The sequence below is a fragment of the Saccostrea echinata genome, unplaced genomic scaffold (assembly GCF_033153115.1).
Source record: "Saccostrea echinata isolate AGI-Se365-2 ecotype Australia unplaced genomic scaffold, CSIRO_AGI_Sech_v1 ptg000009l, whole genome shotgun sequence".
Classification (NCBI taxonomy): domain Eukaryota; kingdom Metazoa; phylum Mollusca; class Bivalvia; order Ostreida; family Ostreidae; genus Saccostrea; species Saccostrea echinata.
Genome location: NW_026889758.1, coordinates 3,627,686 through 3,647,209, shown reverse-complemented (window position 1 = coordinate 3,647,209; position 19,524 = coordinate 3,627,686). Strand labels below are relative to the sequence as shown.

The following is a 19,524-nucleotide window of genomic DNA, read 5'->3' as shown; positions in this document are numbered from 1 at the left end:
CATAATTCCCTTCAACTAAAGATACTTTGATGATGCAAGTTTGGTAGCAATTGTCTTCTTAGTTCCAAAGGAGATGAAAATGTGAAAAGTTTAAACACAAACAGATTGCCTTACAAGCTTACAATCAGAAAAGCTCTCCTTAGCCTCTAGTTCAGGTGAGCTAAAAATACAACAGCATTTTGAATATTTTTTGACAATTAAAAGCTGTGTGTTACCTTGTAGTCCCTGTGACCAATCACAGTTAGCTTTATGGAGAGCTGCATGTTTCAGCAATGGAACAACAATTTCACAGCTGCCATCACTCTCAAAACACACACTTACAGCCAGATCTAGCAGATATTTCTTCTGATATGGAAGATCGTGGAGTTCCAAACTACAAAATTATTTTTCAGAAAATTCTTTCTAAAAACTTTTCAATAAACATGCAACTTAAATATCAAAAGATGCAGTCAAGGAGTTTAATACTGATCTTTTTTTTATTTCAAATAACATAATATTTTCAAGAATACTTACTCTAAGCTCAACATGCCAACAAGACTAAACGTGTGGACTTTACCTAAAATCAACAACCATTTGATATAAATTAATGAGAAATAAATGGTCTCAATATACTGTACACACTTTTTTCCACGGGGTCATAATTTCGTGGAATCACAATTTCTATTTAATCCGCAGGTAGAAAATTAGGCAAATTTCTCAGATTGACACTATATTCTTAATATGTACTTTAAGTACGCTGAGACAAATTTCGAGGAAAATATGTGACTGCATATATAGCGTAAATTAATACCATGCAGAAAAAGTACTTCTACAGTGCCAAGATACAACTATACAAGTTGTGCAGAAATTCACATACCATAGTCAATGGACAGAAGGTCAACCTCAATGCTGATTCTTTCTAAATTAACAGTCACTTTCTGTGAGCATGGATCAAGTTTAATCTGGATGTTCAATGACCTCCCAATCTTCTCCACACTAACACAACAATTCAGGAGACTGCAGGAGTAATCCAAGTAACAAACAACAGGTTCAGAGGTCAGGTTGCTTAGACTGGTATCACCTGGACATACTAAAAAATGCAAGCATTCTATTTATACCACATCTGATACTGTATGCAACAATGAAAATTTCAAAATAAACTTTCATTCTACTTACAACTATTCCACCCATCTTTCAAGTTTGAGTAGATTTCATTTGTACGTGAACAAGACTCAGCCATGAGATAACGAGAGGCCTTCATCTCCCTCATCATTTCTGCTGATTGGTGCTTATTTAGAGGAGGGGTGTAGCCATTGTTAATCATCCAAGCAGATCCAGAGAAATCTTAAAACATTCAAAAGTGAGTGAATTTAACAAACTACCAATTAGAATCTCTAAGCACACACACACTTCTCCCAACATTGCAGGAAGTCCCTGTTCCTCATCTTCACTTTTTGCAATATAAATTATGTCATTTGTTGTTACATAATGATTAATGTTTTTGAAGTTGTACTAAAAGAGTACATACTTGAGTTAACAAATCCCTCATTCCAGTCACAAGGTTGTTTTGGTAGCAGTACATTGTCAAATATTGTATGGTTAGCTTCACAGGAGGAGCTCTCTGTACAGACACTGAGCTTCACTGTTGCAAGATATACTTTCTCATTAGGGAGGTCTCTTAGGTTGTATCTGTAAAACAATTCAACATCTACAATGCATGTTTTGTAATAGATAACAAATTAAAATTCATGTTCCAAATTGTATGTGAAGATTTAAGGTATTTCATACGTGATTTTCAAAATCCCAGCCAAGGAAAATAAACCATCTTGACCTTTAAAAATAATGTTAAGAACATATATGAGTATATTACAATATGTTAAAAAACTCATCAGATCCAAATTTACAAATTTATTTAAACTCTAAACTTGCTCACCAAAGGTATAGTGATCCAGTGATTTGTTGAAGGTGAACTTCTCGATGCCAACAGTGAACATGTAAGTACAGGGGTCCACAGAGAGATAAGCATTGAAGGACATGTTAAGGTCAGGAACATTTACACAGCAGTGAAACCCTGTACACAGTGAAGGAAGGTAGCAGGACACTAGGGTGGAGGATCTGGCATCCAATGATCGATTCACCAAATTCACATCCAGCTGGCACACTAACAAAGTAGATAAAATCAGAGAATTGTGGACCCTTGCTTTCCAGGGTCTTATTGGTTGGGGTGCAGTGACTTAGGCATATTGTACTGTTTGTCTGTCCATCATCCAAAAAAAAAAGTTTGCATTTTGGAAGCAATATCTTCTGGTGCAAATGTTATGGCCAAGATATAACTTTTTGAAAGTCAAACTTAAAGGTCTAGGTCATGTGGTCAAATGTCATAGCGCAGTCTGAAATTTCTTGTCACAAGTAAGGTACATAAAATTTAAAGGAGCCCCTCAGACTACTGTGCTTCTCTCATAGTTGTAGTTAGAAGCATTTGTAATTTTTCTGTTAGATCTCATGTTTCATTAGGACTGCAAAGTTATCTTCAAGTGCAACCATTTCGAGAACTAAGAAATGTATAAAGAATATGCCACAGACAGGAGGTACATAAGTGCGTTTATGGATCTAATTCAAATTGCAAGTTTCAGTTTGATGCAATTGAAATTTTTAATTGCATCTTATGTAAAACTGCAGTAAGGAATACAAAATCAATAAGAAATTTATCTTACTTTTTGATGAGTATATGGAATGCAGTGTTTCATTCATACTTCCATCTGTGGAATTGGTGGAGTTTTGGTAAGAATTCCAGTCATAAAACATGCCAACCCCTCTCTTACATTGAAGAGGATGCATGTACTGCGCTATGTCTAAGTGCTCCAGAAGTAGGTATTTTGCCCAGTCTGGAAACTGAATTCCCGTTGGAATCTTTTCATCTCTTTTCCATTTTGATAATGAAAAACCTTAAAAATCCAGAGAAAGAACACATAAAATACAATGGTAAGCACAAGTTGATCTCTTAAGATTTGAGGCAGCCAAACTCACATGCAAGTAGCAAATATTACCCTACACTGAGTATTATAAACTCACCTGTATTAACATCCCATGGGCATCTTTGTTTTGGAAGTATAGTGTCTCTGAATATGGCTATCCTTCTGAAACAGTCTCTATGTGCTTCAAAGCAGAGACTTAGGTTCATGTTGACAAGGTAAAGTCTCTCTCCTTGGAAATCATCAATTGTGAAACTAAAGGAAATTCAAAAGTCCTATTATAATACTCTATAAATTAGAGATGGGTGAACAAGCTCATAAAAATTTGTTATCTGGTGTGATTTAATCAATGTGTCAATAAAGTTCAAACTTTTTCTTCAGTGACCGTGACCATACCTAATTGACCTTGATTGGGTCAGAGTAACTTTTGTTTCAAGTTTAATATCCTATAGTTTCTCCATAATTGAACCGTGGCCCATACATGAATTTTAAATCAAATTTTTTCTGCCAGAATCTCTTTCTTTCCTAATTAAACTAAACCAAGGTCTAATTACATCCTCAGATTCATACTCAAGTGCAAAGTTCCAATACATGTAATTCTCACTTACAAAGGAAAGGACTTAGCATGAATAGAACTCGGTAAATATTTATGAACTAGCCTAAACAACCTTGAATAAATGGTTTATGAACTAGCTCAAACAACCTTGAATAAAGGGATCATGACAAATCTACAGGCCATAGGCAATCTTAAGATAAATATGAATTTCCAATTTTTCCATTTACAAAGTTGTAGTTATCTTCAAGATAACTAGTGAATACCCACCACATTACTGCACATTTATGAAACACACTCAGGTATGAGACATTTTTTGTGACAATATGAGCCTTAAATATATCCTCATGACAATAATTTTGCGTAATAACTTGGACAGGAAGTTTATTTTCATACTTTCAATTCTTCTCTCTTGTGTTCATGATACATCAACTACTGGTAAGTTTACAATTGCTTCTTCTAGTGACTTTCAACTTGGCAAAAAGAACAAGGGTCAAGTTCAGGACACCTTCTCAAGTTACAAGCAATCTCAGTGTCCTGTTTAAATTTCCAATGTCTTTATATTAAAATTAAGGCATTTGACATTATCGTATAGACAAATGGACTAACTGACACAGTGATTTCTATAGCCCTTTGCTTTCAGTGATTTAAACAATAGCAAACATAAACTTACTCCAGTCTCACTACTCCAGCTAACCAATGCCTTTCTGTTCGACCTGAAAAAAAATTATTTAGCACATAGAAACCAGAAGTTTCTGACAAGACTGTAGCTCTACTGGTGTATACTTAAAAAAGATGTATCTTGGTATAATTTGTCTAATTCAAATCCAACCAAAACTGTAGGTTTTTGTTGAAATCAAAAACCAATATAGTAGTACAGAATGATGCATCATAATATAGTCTACTAATGCATAATGCATAAGCTTTTCTGATATGAGACCAGTAGAGCTAAACATGCACACAGAATTCCAGATACCAAATGTTAGTTCTTCCAATCATATATAGCTTTATGAAAAATTTGCTGTTTTACCCCATTTGTATTGTGCCAATGAAATGTTCCTGCTGAATTTCTCTATGCCAACTTGGAGTTCTGAACTACATGGGTCTATGTTAAGGTAGGTCTTGATATTTCGAGTCATATACTTAATCTCCACACAACATTCAGATGATGTACAGTCCTCTTTAACCTGGCATACTGCCCCAGATATGTTGGGTTTGATTACAGTCTTTGTACAAGCTGTAATGAAATTTGATCACTCTTTACAAGCAGCAGATTTATTAATAAGCAGTATGGAGATTGTTAAAATTTAAGTAAATGTGATTGCAGCTAGAGAGTTCTTACAGTACTCTGTAACTACAATTTATACCCAAAACCAAAGACATGATAGTGAAAACAATGCCTCCATGCACTGAAGACAAAACCATTTTGACCTTTTTATCAATATCCTGTATTCACATTGCTATATGTTTCCTACATAAGCCCATTTAGGACCTATCAAAAAATATTTTAAAATTTGATATAACGAATTATTGAATTCATCATGATACCAAATTTAATTCGTCGTAACAATTTTTTGAATTTGTTATAATAAACTTAATCTGTTGTAACAAATTTGTTGAATTTGTTATAACAAATTCAAAAATTTCTTATAACAAATTAAACTCATTTTAACAAATTCTAAAATTTGTTTTAATGAATTAAATTCTTTGAAACAAATTCTTTGTTATAAGGATTTAAATTCCTTTAAACAAATTAGACAATTTGTTATATCGAATTCATATATATTTGTCTTTAGGCCCTGATTGCTGAATTTGATTGAATAAATCTAATTTGTTATAATAAATTTCAGAGTTTGTTTAAAAGAATTTAACCTGTTATAACAAATTTTTGAATTTATTATAACGAATTCAACAAATCTGTTATAACAAGTTAAATTTGTTGTTATGAATTCAAAAATTTGTAATAACGAATTAGAAAATTTGTTATATCAAATTCGAAAATATTTTTTGATAGGTCCTAATTGGGCTTTCGTAGTTTACAAATCAATGTTACTTTAAAAGTTTATAAATTCAATATACATGTTAAAGAGAAAATTTTCCGGTTTCTAACAGAGAAAATCTTTGTGAATTAAATATACAGTAAAACTCATTTAGTATGAACACTGATATTGCGAATTCATGGATAAAGCGAAGTTTTCTTGGATCCCCAGCTAAATAAATTTTACTAATTCCTTATACATATATAACGAATGTATATAGCAAAGTAATTTCACAGGTCCCAGTGACTTCGTTATAACCAAGTTTTACTGACAGTAGTAAAATTTAAAGTATAGTTCTCAGACTAATTTTTCTAAAAAAAAAAAAAAAACAGATAAGGGCAGGTGGTTTTTTTCCCTTTTGTTGGTGATAAAAATATACATGGGAGGCTTTTTTAACGCAAGAATTTTTTTTTTAAATTAACAATGAAAATTCTTTCTTCATAATTATACTGGAATCATCTTGTAGATATATTAAACATGTCACAAACTTACCAAATATTTGCATATTTTTATTTTTTGTGGACGCAGTGTCCATATCAATGTCAATGCTTTTACAAAATTGCTATCAAAAATGAAATAGAGTGCAAAACTATGCAAAAGTGAGGGCAGAATTTTTTCCCGGATTAGTCTCCGCATTATCAACTCTTTACTGAAAATATGTAAAAAGTTGCAATGCAGCTACCTGAAAATGAACATACACAGGCCCGAGAACCAACATTACAATTTTGCCTTAGTTGGAAGTTGTAAGCATACATGTACATGATTTCAAAACTCTTATCTGTTTTGCAGATTACTTACAGGACGTCCAGCCATCAACTGCGTAACTTGATAAGGAACAAGACTGGGTGTGTAGATACTGGGAGATAGCCAGTTCATTCATCAGCTGGGACACTTTGTAATCTGTTTGCATTAGCTCTGACACATTGGCAATATGGTTCTCTACTAGCCAGGTCTTCAGAGAGAAGTCTATAAACAATCAAAACCAAAAATAACAAAAGGGAAATCAAAGAATTAAGGTAGAGGAATAATGATATTTTAATCTATATGAAAAAAATTAAGTCTGTGGATCTACCAAAAAGTACATGTAATCTCCATATTTCCCCCTCCAATTCTTTATTCATTGTCCTGTATTTTTCTTCTTAAAAAATTACGGTTCAAACAAAAGACAATTACCTGGGTCCACAAAGCCCTGATCCCAAGAACAAAGTCCTTTTGGAAACATCACCCTGTCTAAAATTTTAAATATGGAACCAGTATCGCACTGAGGGGGTCTTGTTTCATAACAGTCCATAGCTTCAAGTGACACTAGGTATGACCTTTCCTCAGGCAGGTCTTCAATGGTGTACCTGATACAATAATTCATTATTTAATAATTGGCATTGAGAGCACAAACTACCACAAAACATCATCTAAGTATAGATGGCATTGTTTCCTGTTAATCTTACCGAACTCTGTATATTCCAAGCACACCAAATTCCTCAGAAACTCCTGCAAAAGAAGTCAGTAGTACACAGTTTGTTACAACAGTACAAGAGTAAAATTTGTACTGTCCTCTTCAAATATCAAATACATGAAACAAATGACACATGAGTGGGTGCTTTTTAGGCTACATACCCCATTCTATATCATTTAGAGTCTTGTTCTGGAACACCTTTTCTATCTGAATGTTGAGGCTATGACTACAATGGTCTATACTGAAATACACTTCATAGTTTCTCCTCAGTTCTGGAGAACTGACACAGCACTGGAGTCCAGAACATGTAGGAAGCATGTGACATCCCAAGCCTGACTTCAACAAGGGTAATGTAGTGTTCATTCCACAGTCTGTCCAAGAAAAAAGCACAATCTGTCATGTAAGTATTTACCTTCATTAGAATCACAAAACTCTGATGTTAAGAAAAGTTTTACCATTAGTCCATCCATTGACAGCACCGTTATAGATACCAGTTGTTCTTTCACACATAGGATGTTTGACATAGCCAGCTAAACCTGTTTCATCCAGAAGCTGCAACAGATATTCATCTGGAATGCTTCCAGGTGAGGTTGAAAGACGTCTATCAACTTTCCACGAGAACAGGGAAAACCCTGATAAAATAAATGAAGGAAATTCATTTACTTGATTTTGTTTATTAAATAGAAGATAAATACAAGAGTTTAATTTGCTTTGTGAGTATTTTAGTTTCATGTCCACAGTATAGATTTATACCTTTGATGTTGTAACCCATGGACCACTCACATACACCTTTAGGTATCAAGGAATCTTTAAAGAGACCAAGGTGCAATGAACAACTTCCATTGGATTCATAGCATTGGCTTATGTTCATGTTCAACAAATACTTCCGATCATTGTAGAAATTCTCCATAGTGAAGCTGTAAAAAAAAACACAACATACGTGTATCTTAGCCAACCTTAACAACTTTTACAGACCAGAAGTTAATTCCTTAAAGACAGTTCTATCATTTGCTAAAGGCAGAATTTGTTTACCTCAGAATATATATTCCATAAAAGTCCATCCGCACAGTTTCACCTAAATAAATGCAATACAAATGAAAGTACAAGATTTAATTTTTTATGAGTTTGAATTAGAATATGTATTAGATCGTTGATGAAACCCCAAAGCTAAACATACCCCACTTAAAGTTCATCAGACTGACATTGAACTGCAGTTTTTCTATCTCTAGTTTCATGGAGAATTTACACGAGTCGATGCTGACCCTGGTCTCTATATTCCTTTTGAGTACAGTGTCCTCCACACAGCAGGACGTAGTAGTACAGGTGTCAGACAGGTAACAGTTGATGTGGTCCGGTTCTGTGATTTGACTCATTCCTGACACTTTGCCACATTCTGAAATTAACTAGTTCCTTAGCACTGTTCACAACACAACATATATGTACATACAGTCAAACCTCATTATCTGGAACTCAATGGGACCGAGAAAAAACTTCGAGATATCTGAGGATTCGAGATACCAGGGGTAAAATACTTAAAGATTAAGTGGTTGGGACTTCCAAATCACTTTGACATATCCATGGTATTCAAGATATCAGTGTTCAAAATATTGAAGTTCAGCTGTATATATATCACCTAATTCTTAGCAATGTATACACTTTCTTTCCATGAAATGCAGCAAATTAGTTTTCCTTCATATGCTACAAACCTTTGCATGTTTCAAAAAGATTTGAAACAGCAAGGTCTTAAACAACAGAGGACAGATACTATATGACAGTATGGTTAGGATATTAGCCACAAAGGAGAGTTGATGTACATACCATCCTTCCAATAATTTCTATGTGGGAAGTAGTTTCCAGCCTGCCGGGAGCAAGGTTCTTTGAGGTACTCAGCAATTCCAAGTGTCTCTTGCAACAAAGCAATCTCTGGGGCTTTCATATCTGTTGCCATAATTTGGTTTTCAGCTTTCCAAGATGACAGTGAGAAGTCTATAAAACAAGAGGCCCAAGGGCTTTAACGGTCACCTGAGTATAATACAACAATTTAGAAGTTAAATACACTGATAGATGAAGCTTTGTTGCCCTAAAGCAAGAGAAGTAGGAAGATCAGGATCAACAAAATAATTAGTCTAGTATTCAGTATCAACTCATAAATTAAGTTCTAATCTGTCCCCCACTTAACACTATCACCATGCAGACTATTAACAAACTATTAGTGCTTCTGTACTATTTTTAAACCCATATTAAGACCTCTAGCATTGACCTCTCTTATGGTCTTTGAAAAACTTTTAATAAGATAAGTTATTTTTGTCTCATTTTTATTTATCTATTACTTACAGGTCTACCTGATTATTAAAACTAAGAAAATACTTTTTGAATTATATGATAAACATTCTTGCATAATTATCTTATTCTATTAACCTTTCAAATACATTATTTACAGTGATTAATTATCAAAGGTGAATGGAAAAGGGGAATAACTTCTCTCAGTAGAAAACAAATTAATAGAGCCCTGCCCAGGACTAGAATGCTTAGACAAATGGTCCAGATGTTCAAAAATCTGGTAGATACATGCTTACTTATATCATTTAAACTTTTACTCAGTTTTCTTCCAATATGCCCAGAAGTAGAGAAGAATTTCACAGGTACAATGCATTTTCACTACAGATTCAACAAAGCCTTACCCTAACACCAGAACCCAAGACCAAGGGTCAAGAAATTTACAACTTTGGAAGAGTTACCCTCATCATCATATCTATGGACTTCAAAGAATTGACACTTTTCCGCTATATTATCAAAAGCCCCCCCCCCCCCCCCCCCTCGTTATGCCAGAACCCCTGACCCTAGGACCACAAGATTTAAAAATTCTGTTCGAAGTTCCCATTTTCATCATAGCTAAAAAATTTATTTATCAGCTCAATGCCAAGGAGCAGACAGGATTAATTAAGGATTAATTAATAGAATTAATGCTTTTTCACTATATAATCAATAGAGCCCCCCCCCCCCCTTCCTCAAGAACCCCAAAAACTGAGGCCATATATTTGAAAATTTTGGAAGAGGCATCCTTGCCTATCATAATCATGTACTTGGTTTGTTTGAATAATCTCCAGTAGCAGAGAAGAAGATTTTCAAAGAATCATTGCATTTTCACTATATAATCAATAGAGCCCCGTCCTAACACCAGAACCCCTGACCCTGGGGCAATGAAATTAACAATTTTTGAAAAGGCATCCTTATGCATTATACCATGTACTTAGTTTGCTTAAATAATCTCTAGTAGCAGAGAAGAAGATTTTCAAAGAATCAATGTATTTTCACTATATAATCAATAGAGCTCCGCCCTAACACCAGAACCCCTGACACTGGGGCCATGAAATTCACAATTTTTGAAAAGGCATCCTTATGCATCATAACTATGTACTTAGTTACTTTATTTAATACCCAGGAGCAGAGAAGAAGATTTTCAAAGAATTAATGCATTTTCACTATATAATCAATAGAGCCCCGTCCTAACATCAGAACCCCTGACCCAGGGGCCATGGCTTTCACAATTCTGGAAGAGGCTCTCTTGCTCATCATAACTATGTACTTAGTTTATCACCTTAATGCCCAGGAGCAGAAGAGAAGATTTTCAAAGAATTAATGCATTTTCACTATATAGTCGATAGAGCCCCGCCCTAACACCAGAACCCCTGACCCTGGGGCCAAGAAATTCACAATTTTGGAAGAGATACTCTTGCTCATCACAACTATGTACATAGTTACTTTATTTAATACCCAGGAGCACAGAAGAAGATTTTCAAAGAATTAATGCATTTTCACGACATAATCAATAGAGCCCCGCCCTAACACCAGAACCCCTGACCCTGGGGCCATGAAATTCACAATTTTGGAAGAGGCACTCTTGCTCTTCATAACTATGTACTTAGTTACATTATTTAATACCCAGGAGCAGAGAAGAAGATTTTCAAAGAAATAATGCACTTTCACTATATGATCTATATAGCCCCACGCTGGGGCCAGAACCCCTGACCCAGGAGCCATGAATTTCACAATTTTGGAAGAGGCACTCTTGCTCATCATAACTATGTACTTAGTTACTTTATTTAATATGCAGGAGCAGAGAAGAAGATTTTCAAAGAATTAATGCATTTTCACTATATAATCAATAGAGCCCCGCCCTAAAACCAGAACCCCTGACACTGGGGCCATGAATTTCACAATTTTGGAAGAGGCACTCTTGCTCTTCATAACTATGTACTTAGATACTTTATTTAATACCCAGGAGCAGAGAAGAAGATTTTCAAAGAAATAATGCACTTTCACTATATAATCAATAGAGCCCCACCCTGGGGCCAGAACCCCTGACCCTGGGGCCATGAATTTCACAATTTTGGAAGAGGCACTCTTGCTCATCATAACTATGTACTTAGTTACTTTATTTAATACCCAGGAGCAGAGAAGAAGATTTTCAAAGAATTAATGCATTTTCACGATATAATCAATAGAGCCCCGCTCTAACACCAGAACCCCTGACCCTGGGGCCATGAAATTCACAATTTTGGAAGAGGCTCTCTTGCTCATCATAATTATGTACTTAGTTACTTTATTTAATACCCAGGAGCAGAGAAGAAGATTTTCAAAGAATCAATGCATTTTCACTATATAATCAATAGAGCCCCGCCCTAACACCAGAACCCCTGACCCTGGGGCCATGAAATTCACAATTTTGGTAGAAGCACTCTTGCTCATCATAACTATGTACTTAGTTACTTTATTTAATACCCAGGAGCAGAGAAGAAAATTTTCAAAGAAATAATGCACTTTCACTAGTTGATCTATATAGCCCCACCCTGGGGCCAGAACCCCTGACCCTGGGGTTATGAATTTCACAATTTTGGTAGAGGGCTCAATGCTTATTACAATGATGCCAACAGTTTGACTGCTTGATGTCTTGGTGTAAAGAAGAAGATTTTTAAATATTGCATTATTTTTGGTGGTTTTAGCCCCACCCCTCAGGCCCCAGGGGGGCAGGGACCATGAAATTCACAATTTTTGTTCCCCTTCACTCATAGATGCTATATGCCAAATTTGGTTGAAATTCGTTAAGCAGTTTCAGAGAAGAAGCTAAAAATGTTCAATTGTTAACACACGACGCACGCCGACGGACGAGAACGGATAGCAATAGGTCACCTGAGCGACTCAGGTGACCTAAAAACATGAGTGTTAATAAAACAAATATTTATTACACTTAAGTAGTTTGTAACAATGTGATCATTTAGAGAGAACAAAAGTTAGGTAATCAAAGATTACATAGCTCACCTCAACAAATGTCATCTACATGTATATATAAAGTTCTATACCACTTGAACATTCAGTAAGATACACAAAGTAACTCATTAGAGTATTATCTGATGAAAACAGCATCTGACAAATTGGTCAACTGCATCCCTACTTGAACCATCAAGTTTGGTCTAGGTAGGCCCTATATACTTACGAATGGACCTGCTCCAAAATCTTAAACTTGGTCACTCATCTTTAGAAAATATAGGTCAAATAGATCATGTAAAGCAAGACTGGTAGTCTGCATTCCTTCCTCCATCATCCATGCAAGTATGGTGAAGGAAGGGCTTCCAGAATGAGATTTTCACGTGAAACTTTCTCTGGAAAATATAGTCAGATGCAGCAGCTGAAGAAGGTGGAATCTGTAAATGCTCACACTTGTAAGTAATGGATCAAACTAGAGCTTACAATTACTGGAGAAGGGAGCTGCCCCAGAAACTTTAAACTGGCAACTCATCGAGAAGATATTAACATGCAAAATGCTGCATGTATATCAAGACTAGTATTTAAATGTATATTCATAGAGGCACCATCCATAGAAATGATGTAAGGCTTATCCTTTGGGCAAATATACCTGCTCATAGAAACATTAAACCTTGGATTATATGAAATAAAGCTTTCTTCATGCAGCTTTAGTGAGGTCAGCTATAAACGGTTTACATACTCCTTTGTACAAATCCTGTATACAAGCTGCAAGGCTTCTTTGGCAATAAAGCATTATCAAACACCATGGTTTCTAGCACACAGGGTCCTGAAGACTCCAGACACAGACTGATGTTGAGGCTCACTTGGTATTTCCTGTCAGCTTTCAGGTCATACACTTTATACCTTATTTGAAAAAAAAATATTATACATTCTTACAAAATGTATAATATATTGTGACACAGTCTTAAAAAAGTAGTTCATTAACAAGATGTCATGAAAACAACTTTAAAGTATTGCTATACTATATTATATATTCAACTCACAGCATGCGGACAACATTGTTCAAGAAGAAATGATGCTCTTTTCCTGCAATAAAAAGAATTGTTTTTAATTAAAAGAAAAAATCCTTGAAACAATTTCTTTTTTTTAAGTTGAAATTTCATTCTCACCAAACTGAAAGTCATAAAGTGAGATTTGATGAACAAAGTTTTCAATGCCCAGTGAAATCCTTTGGTTACAAGTGTCCAGGTCTAAGACAGTGCTGAAAGTTTTCTGTAGTGGTGTGTTTATAGTTATACAGCAGTGGACAGATGTACATGTGGAGGGTATGTGACACAGGAGTCCTGCTGGAAGGGAACTGGTCAACACACCAAGTGGACAATCTGTACAGAGTTAGGAACAAGGCATTAATACATGGATTAACACTCTACACAGTATGGACTCTCAAATTCTGCCATCAAAACACTTAACTGATACAAATATTTCAATTTATATATAATTTACAGTTTGTACACAGTAAAAACTGACCTTTAGTCCATCCATCTGTTTGATTTCTGTAAATGTTATCTGTTTCTCCACACTGCATGTCCTTCATGTACTGAGTCAGTCCCAGGTCCTCCAGTAGTTCTAACTGACCATATAATGGTAATGTGGAATGAGGTGTGAAAGCATGTTCTGCCAACCAACTAGACATTGAGAAACCTGAAAAAAAAATACAACCTGTACACCTACCAAAGCAAACATAATTGTTTTTTATCAACCGGAGTGTGTAGATTAAACAATATAAAAATACCTATAATTTATTATATATATTTACTTGAGAGGACAAAATCTTTGCTCTTGAAATCACAGACAGGCTTTGGAAACATCATGTTTTCCACAATGGTTTCTGTCAAGGTGCAATTGTCTGGTTCATAACACACACTGATATTTACACTCATCATGTAGTGAGAGTCACTGACCAAGTCAAAGATGATGTAGCTATAAAATTTAAAAAATAGACAGAAAGTTGTATTTCCTGAAAATAATATCATATAAATAATGAAGGACAGAAAACAAGATACTAAAATTCCATACCTTATCCTATACACTCCTTGAAGACTGAAATGCTTCTGTTCACCTATACAAAGAATACAAAGTAAATCAAAAGGAGTTAATTGGAAGAAAACACCATAATCTTATTTATTCATAAAGCAATTTTTATTGTTCAAGTTATAATTACATATCAAAGCACATTAACTCTCATTTTCATTTTCTGAACCTGTTCAAATTTCAGCAGGATCAAAATAAAACCACAAACACAAAAGATAAATGTAGATGTTTACCAAAGTTAAAGTCTAGAAGAAATTCTTCTTGTTTCCTGTTTTCTATGCCTACAGTGAATTTTAGATTACAAGAATCTACATCAATAAACCAAGTAAAGGTGGTATCCATCTCTGAATCCTCAGTACAGCATGTCATAGATGTACAGCTGGCTCCCACCACACAGTAGGTCTTCTTCTTCATGTTGTATGGAAGTCCCGATATTCGGCAAGCTAAAAATTTTATGATTTGATATACAAACTTTTAGAAACATACAGTAAAACTCGTTTAGTACGAACACAGATAAAGCGAATTCACGGATATAGCAAAGTGTTTCTGGATCCCCAGCTATGTAAATTTTACAAATTCCTTATACGGATATAACGAATTACAGATACAGCGAAGTAATTTCACAAGTCCCAGCGACTTTGTTATAACAGAGTTTTACTGTATTTACAATTTTTATTTCTATGCATTTTTCTAAAACATGTAAAACAAGTACCAATTTTCTGTCTTCAAATATACTGAGTTAAATTCTCATAGTAATTTCAGGTAAAGAAAAGTAATCGATACCACTATCATGATTCCAGCCATTATAAGTTGGCCAATATGGTGAAACATTTCTACTACATTTGGAGGGCTTTCTATATCCGGGCAATCCCAGGAAATCTTCCACTTTTCCTCTGAGGTAGTCTGGTAGTCTAGCATTAGCTGCATAACTATTGTTAATCTTCCAGGACAACAGTGAAAACCCTTAAGTACATGTATACATAAAACATCAAATACCTGGAGAGAAATTCAAAAAATTATATACAAGTTCTCTCAATGAGACTTTTATTTATGTTTTATTTTGCACATAATTATTTTATTGAAATTTGAGTACATGTGCAGATCAAGAGACTGAGCAGAAATTTCTTATAATTTGGAACCCCTTCTCCCTGTATACAATGTTTATTAACAAGTACATGATTGTAGAGTACCTGGTGGTAGCTGTTGATCGTGCTGACAGTTGCTTTTGGACAGCAGAGTATTGCTAAATATTGTTTGGTTGGCAATTTCACACATTTCTGAACTCTCTGTACACACACTTATATTCATGTTGATCAAATATTTATTTGTGTGTTGTAAGCTCTTAATGTCAAATCTATAAAGACAAAATAAATTCAACTTAGAATAATGTTTGTCTTATATTGTACAATATAAATGCACACAGTAAAGGTTTTTCCTTTTATTATTTCAACAACAACAAAAAAACTTACTCCATACGAACAACCCCTTGCAACCATACACTTTTTTTCATAGCTATGTAAAAATAAAAATCATCAAATATCAAAAATTAATAAGAGATTTTATGATTTTGGGAAGCAATTCTGAAAAAAAAATTGTTAAACATTTCATTTTGTTACCAGACTTACTAGTAGATAAGAGCTTGTCAGTTTCCAGGGAGACTTCTGTAAATTTCCATTTATCTATCCCTACAGTGATCTTTGTTGTACAGGGATCTATATCCAGGTAAGTGTGGAAGGTTCTTCCTAGAGTAGAACTTGGTATACAGCACTTAACTCCTGTACAGTAACTAGGAATATGGCAGGCAGAGGCAGTTGGAAGGCTAGTTAATGTGAGGTTGTCTGGACACTCTGAATGTATAAACAAATGAAATTTAAAAGATTTTATTTGATTACATATAACAAGTTTTAATTTTCAACTAGAAAATGGACAGAGTTACAAATAGGCTCTTGGCTTACTAGTTTGACTTTTCCACATTTGGCCTACAAATCGTTTGATTTCTCTTTTAATTGTGTGGTAAAAGTTTGCAAGACTTAGTTAAAATATTCTCAAGTTTTTTTTTTCCAGTAGGCCACATCAGTGTTAAAAATCTTGACCCTGAGCATGAGTGAATGACTTCAAAATCCATATGTGTCACTCCGTAAGCTTTGTTTACCAATATAATGAAAATGAACCTTTTAGCTTAATAATATGTGTATGAACTAGCTTGTTCAAGGGACATCAAAATCATAGAAGTCTTCTTCCAACCATTTTTATCATTAATCTTGACCCTGACATTGTATAAAGCGACTGCAAAATCATATTGAAAAGGGTATTTTTCTGAGGCACACTCCTCTAAACTTTCTCCATCTATATACTAAACATGAAGTCTGTAGATTGAAAGAACTTAAGGTACCCTAGTTATTGCATCACATAAAAGTGCTGACAGAGGAACGGAGAGCCAGACAGGGTGATTACTATAAGGCACCATATCTTGATGCAGACTCTAATTAAACAAGAATTGATATTAATTTTGAAATCTTGAGGAATCTGTAAGTGTTTATTTATATTGCCTGCATTCCAGCCAATACTGTTGACAGGAACAAATGGAGCTCCAGTTATTTTACAGTCATTTTCCTTAAACCTGGAAATTTGCAAGACTTCCATCAAATCCTGTAATGCATTTCCCTTCAGTGGTGTTAAATCAGGATATCCATTGGTGGCCAGCCAAGCCTTGGTAGAGAAACCTTTAAAATAGCATACATTTATCAAAACCACAATAATTAAGTATATACTCCACAGAATGTTCATTTAATGCACTTTGTGTGCAAAAACAATAGTGTATTCACCCCAGTAAGTGCCTAATGCCCCCATAACCACTGAACAACAGTTTTTAGCTTGAAAAGAATCAAGTCCTTTCCCCTTTGTCTCCATTAATCCAAATACTGAATTAAGGAGGGATGGACCTAATGTGCTCTGAGAGAAATCTCTGAATTTGATAAATCATGTTTTCTTCATAAAATTAGAAAATTGTCATGAATGTAAAATTTTTTATTATTGTAAGCAGAGAATCAACCCTTTTCCAATAGCAGTTTTCTTAACTGTATTCAAACAACTTGCTTATCACGAGATGTATATTTAAATTTTATCGGATGTTCAGAATCCTTTACCTGGAATAGGTTCCTCTGATTTCCAGTTACAATATGGCTGTGATCTGGACTTTGGCAGCCTGTTGTTGGAGAGAACAGTGTATTCCTCACAATTAGAGGCACCTTCCCAGCAAGAAAGAATGGAAAAACTGACCAAGTACATGTTGGCATTTGGTAGATCCTCTAGTGTGTATCTGTAAGAAAGGGGAATAACTCTAATTACTCCGACTTCTCTCTAGGGATGACTATTTTGTGAACAAGATAAAATGTTGTCCATGTATCTTTAACACTAAGTACCTGGTATGAGGTTTATACACACACTGGGGTATGCAAGGATAGGTAGTAAAGATTTAGTGAAAGATACTAAATGTTTACAATTCTTAAATTCATTGTTTAGAAACTAAAACTTACTTAAGTTGATAAATTTCACTCATGCCTAGCATTTCTTCTTTACCTAAAAAATAAAAAAAATTATTCAAAGATTAAAATCTTTACTTTCAGAAGATTAATCAACATGATTCATAATAATTATTCTCAATGATTAAATGAAGAGTTACCCCAGTTGTTGTATGAGCTAGGCTGTATTTCTCTCATGAATTTGTCTATCCCTACACTGATTCTGTCTTGACAGTAATCCAGACTGAGGTGGATAGTTACATGTTTCATCAGAGGTTCAGCATACAAGCAGCACACCACATCAGAACAGGAGGTTCCAAGATTACAGCTGATAGCTCCCCTTACAACAGGTACATTATTGGGAAGGGCAATAGGGCAATCTTTGTAGTAGAATTCATATAATTTATCAATTTTAAACTGACTTCTAACCAAAATGTGCTTGCTTTTGTAAAAAGAAAGAAATTAAATTCACCATGCACTTTTAACATTGTATGCATGTTCATTGATGATACAATGTAAATAAGATATCAATAAATCATTCAAAATTACCATTAGTCCATCCATCAGAAGGGGAAGCAAATATTCCTGATGTCCTATCACAGACTTGTGTGGAGTTATACAGGTACCCATGCATTCCTAGTTCTTCCTCCAGTCTAGCAATGCTGTGTTCTTCCATTGTTGTATACTTATTCTGTGTCTTCCATGAACTGAATGTGAAATCTGTAAAAACCAATGAACAACAAACCAACATTGAAATAATCTTAGATTATCTATCTTTTTATTTTTTTATATTTCAGCCTTTAATATTTCTTTTTAACTGACCTTTGATCCCTGTTCCTATTTTCCAATCACAAGAAGGTTTATGCAAAAGTGTGTTATTTAATACAGAAACTTCCTGTTCACAAGGCAGTCCATCTTCTAGACAGACCATGAATGTAAGACTGACTCGGAAATACTCTGCTCCATGCAGGTCTGTTATCTTAAACCTGAAATTTAACAATAAATTTCTTCATCAGATGTAACTACTTTAAAACAAGAATTTCCTTATTTAAGAATAGAATTCAAACTCTGCTAAAACTAAATAAGGTACCATTCTATCATTACTTGTAAAACAAGAACATGTAAGTTCTTTCAATGTTGCTGAATGCTGACAAACATGGTTATCTTAATAACTCTTTCAATGAAATAGGAAGATTTTAAAAATGTAATTGATGGCAGCTTGAAAGTTAAAAAAAACATTATTCTGTTATTTCTTTCTACTATATTGACCCTCTCTTCATATTTTCTCTAGATTCCTACCTAAGTCTGTATATCCCCTTCATCCAATAGTCCTGCCAGACATTGAACTCCAATCCATACATAGCAGATGGTTTTACCACAAATTTATCAATTCCGTACTCAATCACCCATTCACATGAGTCCATCATAAGATAAAACTGGACTGACTGAGATTTTAGCCTGGTAATGTCCATACAACATCTCACACTGATACAGCTAGACATCATATGACAGGTTACAAAGTCAGGCAAAGATGACAGTCCCGGGGTTATTGTGAAAGGACACTCTAAAGAAAGAAATGTTTAAATGTTGATTTTTTTTAAACATACTTGTCAATATTAAGTAGTGCATCCTAAAGTTTTGATTTCTAGCT

At 34.5% G+C, this 19,524-nt stretch overlaps 1 protein-coding gene across 1 annotated transcript in view; it reads right to left on the bottom strand.

Annotated features, from left to right (window-relative positions):
- Nucleotides 1-19,524, bottom strand: part of LOC133181623 (uncharacterized) — a 136,382-nt gene that overhangs the window by 48,689 nt on the left and 68,169 nt on the right. Inside the window, exons 98-135 of the mRNA XM_061316171.1 lie at nucleotides 19,173-19,437; nucleotides 18,696-18,859; nucleotides 18,423-18,593; nucleotides 18,035-18,253; nucleotides 17,889-17,931; nucleotides 17,499-17,671; nucleotides 16,902-17,075; nucleotides 15,978-16,199; nucleotides 15,822-15,864; nucleotides 15,543-15,706; nucleotides 15,136-15,315; nucleotides 14,586-14,795; nucleotides 14,338-14,380; nucleotides 14,078-14,241; nucleotides 13,789-13,962; nucleotides 13,431-13,643; nucleotides 13,305-13,347; nucleotides 13,001-13,164; nucleotides 8,815-8,982; nucleotides 8,174-8,389; nucleotides 8,029-8,071; nucleotides 7,750-7,913; nucleotides 7,452-7,628; nucleotides 7,158-7,367; nucleotides 6,989-7,031; nucleotides 6,717-6,889; nucleotides 6,342-6,509; nucleotides 4,535-4,741; nucleotides 4,178-4,220; nucleotides 3,052-3,206; nucleotides 2,694-2,924; nucleotides 1,913-2,140; nucleotides 1,768-1,810; nucleotides 1,508-1,668; nucleotides 1,156-1,323; nucleotides 857-1,069; nucleotides 514-556; nucleotides 216-373 (exon numbers count right to left, since the gene is read on the bottom strand). Of these exons, the coding sequence (XP_061172155.1) occupies nucleotides 216-373; nucleotides 514-556; nucleotides 857-1,069; nucleotides 1,156-1,323; nucleotides 1,508-1,668; nucleotides 1,768-1,810; nucleotides 1,913-2,140; nucleotides 2,694-2,924; nucleotides 3,052-3,206; nucleotides 4,178-4,220; nucleotides 4,535-4,741; nucleotides 6,342-6,509; nucleotides 6,717-6,889; nucleotides 6,989-7,031; nucleotides 7,158-7,367; nucleotides 7,452-7,628; nucleotides 7,750-7,913; nucleotides 8,029-8,071; nucleotides 8,174-8,389; nucleotides 8,815-8,982; nucleotides 13,001-13,164; nucleotides 13,305-13,347; nucleotides 13,431-13,643; nucleotides 13,789-13,962; nucleotides 14,078-14,241; nucleotides 14,338-14,380; nucleotides 14,586-14,795; nucleotides 15,136-15,315; nucleotides 15,543-15,706; nucleotides 15,822-15,864; nucleotides 15,978-16,199; nucleotides 16,902-17,075; nucleotides 17,499-17,671; nucleotides 17,889-17,931; nucleotides 18,035-18,253; nucleotides 18,423-18,593; nucleotides 18,696-18,859; nucleotides 19,173-19,437 (5,841 nt within the window). The remainder of the gene's footprint in view (nucleotides 1-215; nucleotides 374-513; nucleotides 557-856; nucleotides 1,070-1,155; nucleotides 1,324-1,507; nucleotides 1,669-1,767; nucleotides 1,811-1,912; nucleotides 2,141-2,693; nucleotides 2,925-3,051; nucleotides 3,207-4,177; nucleotides 4,221-4,534; nucleotides 4,742-6,341; nucleotides 6,510-6,716; nucleotides 6,890-6,988; nucleotides 7,032-7,157; nucleotides 7,368-7,451; nucleotides 7,629-7,749; nucleotides 7,914-8,028; nucleotides 8,072-8,173; nucleotides 8,390-8,814; nucleotides 8,983-13,000; nucleotides 13,165-13,304; nucleotides 13,348-13,430; nucleotides 13,644-13,788; nucleotides 13,963-14,077; nucleotides 14,242-14,337; nucleotides 14,381-14,585; nucleotides 14,796-15,135; nucleotides 15,316-15,542; nucleotides 15,707-15,821; nucleotides 15,865-15,977; nucleotides 16,200-16,901; nucleotides 17,076-17,498; nucleotides 17,672-17,888; nucleotides 17,932-18,034; nucleotides 18,254-18,422; nucleotides 18,594-18,695; nucleotides 18,860-19,172; nucleotides 19,438-19,524) is intronic.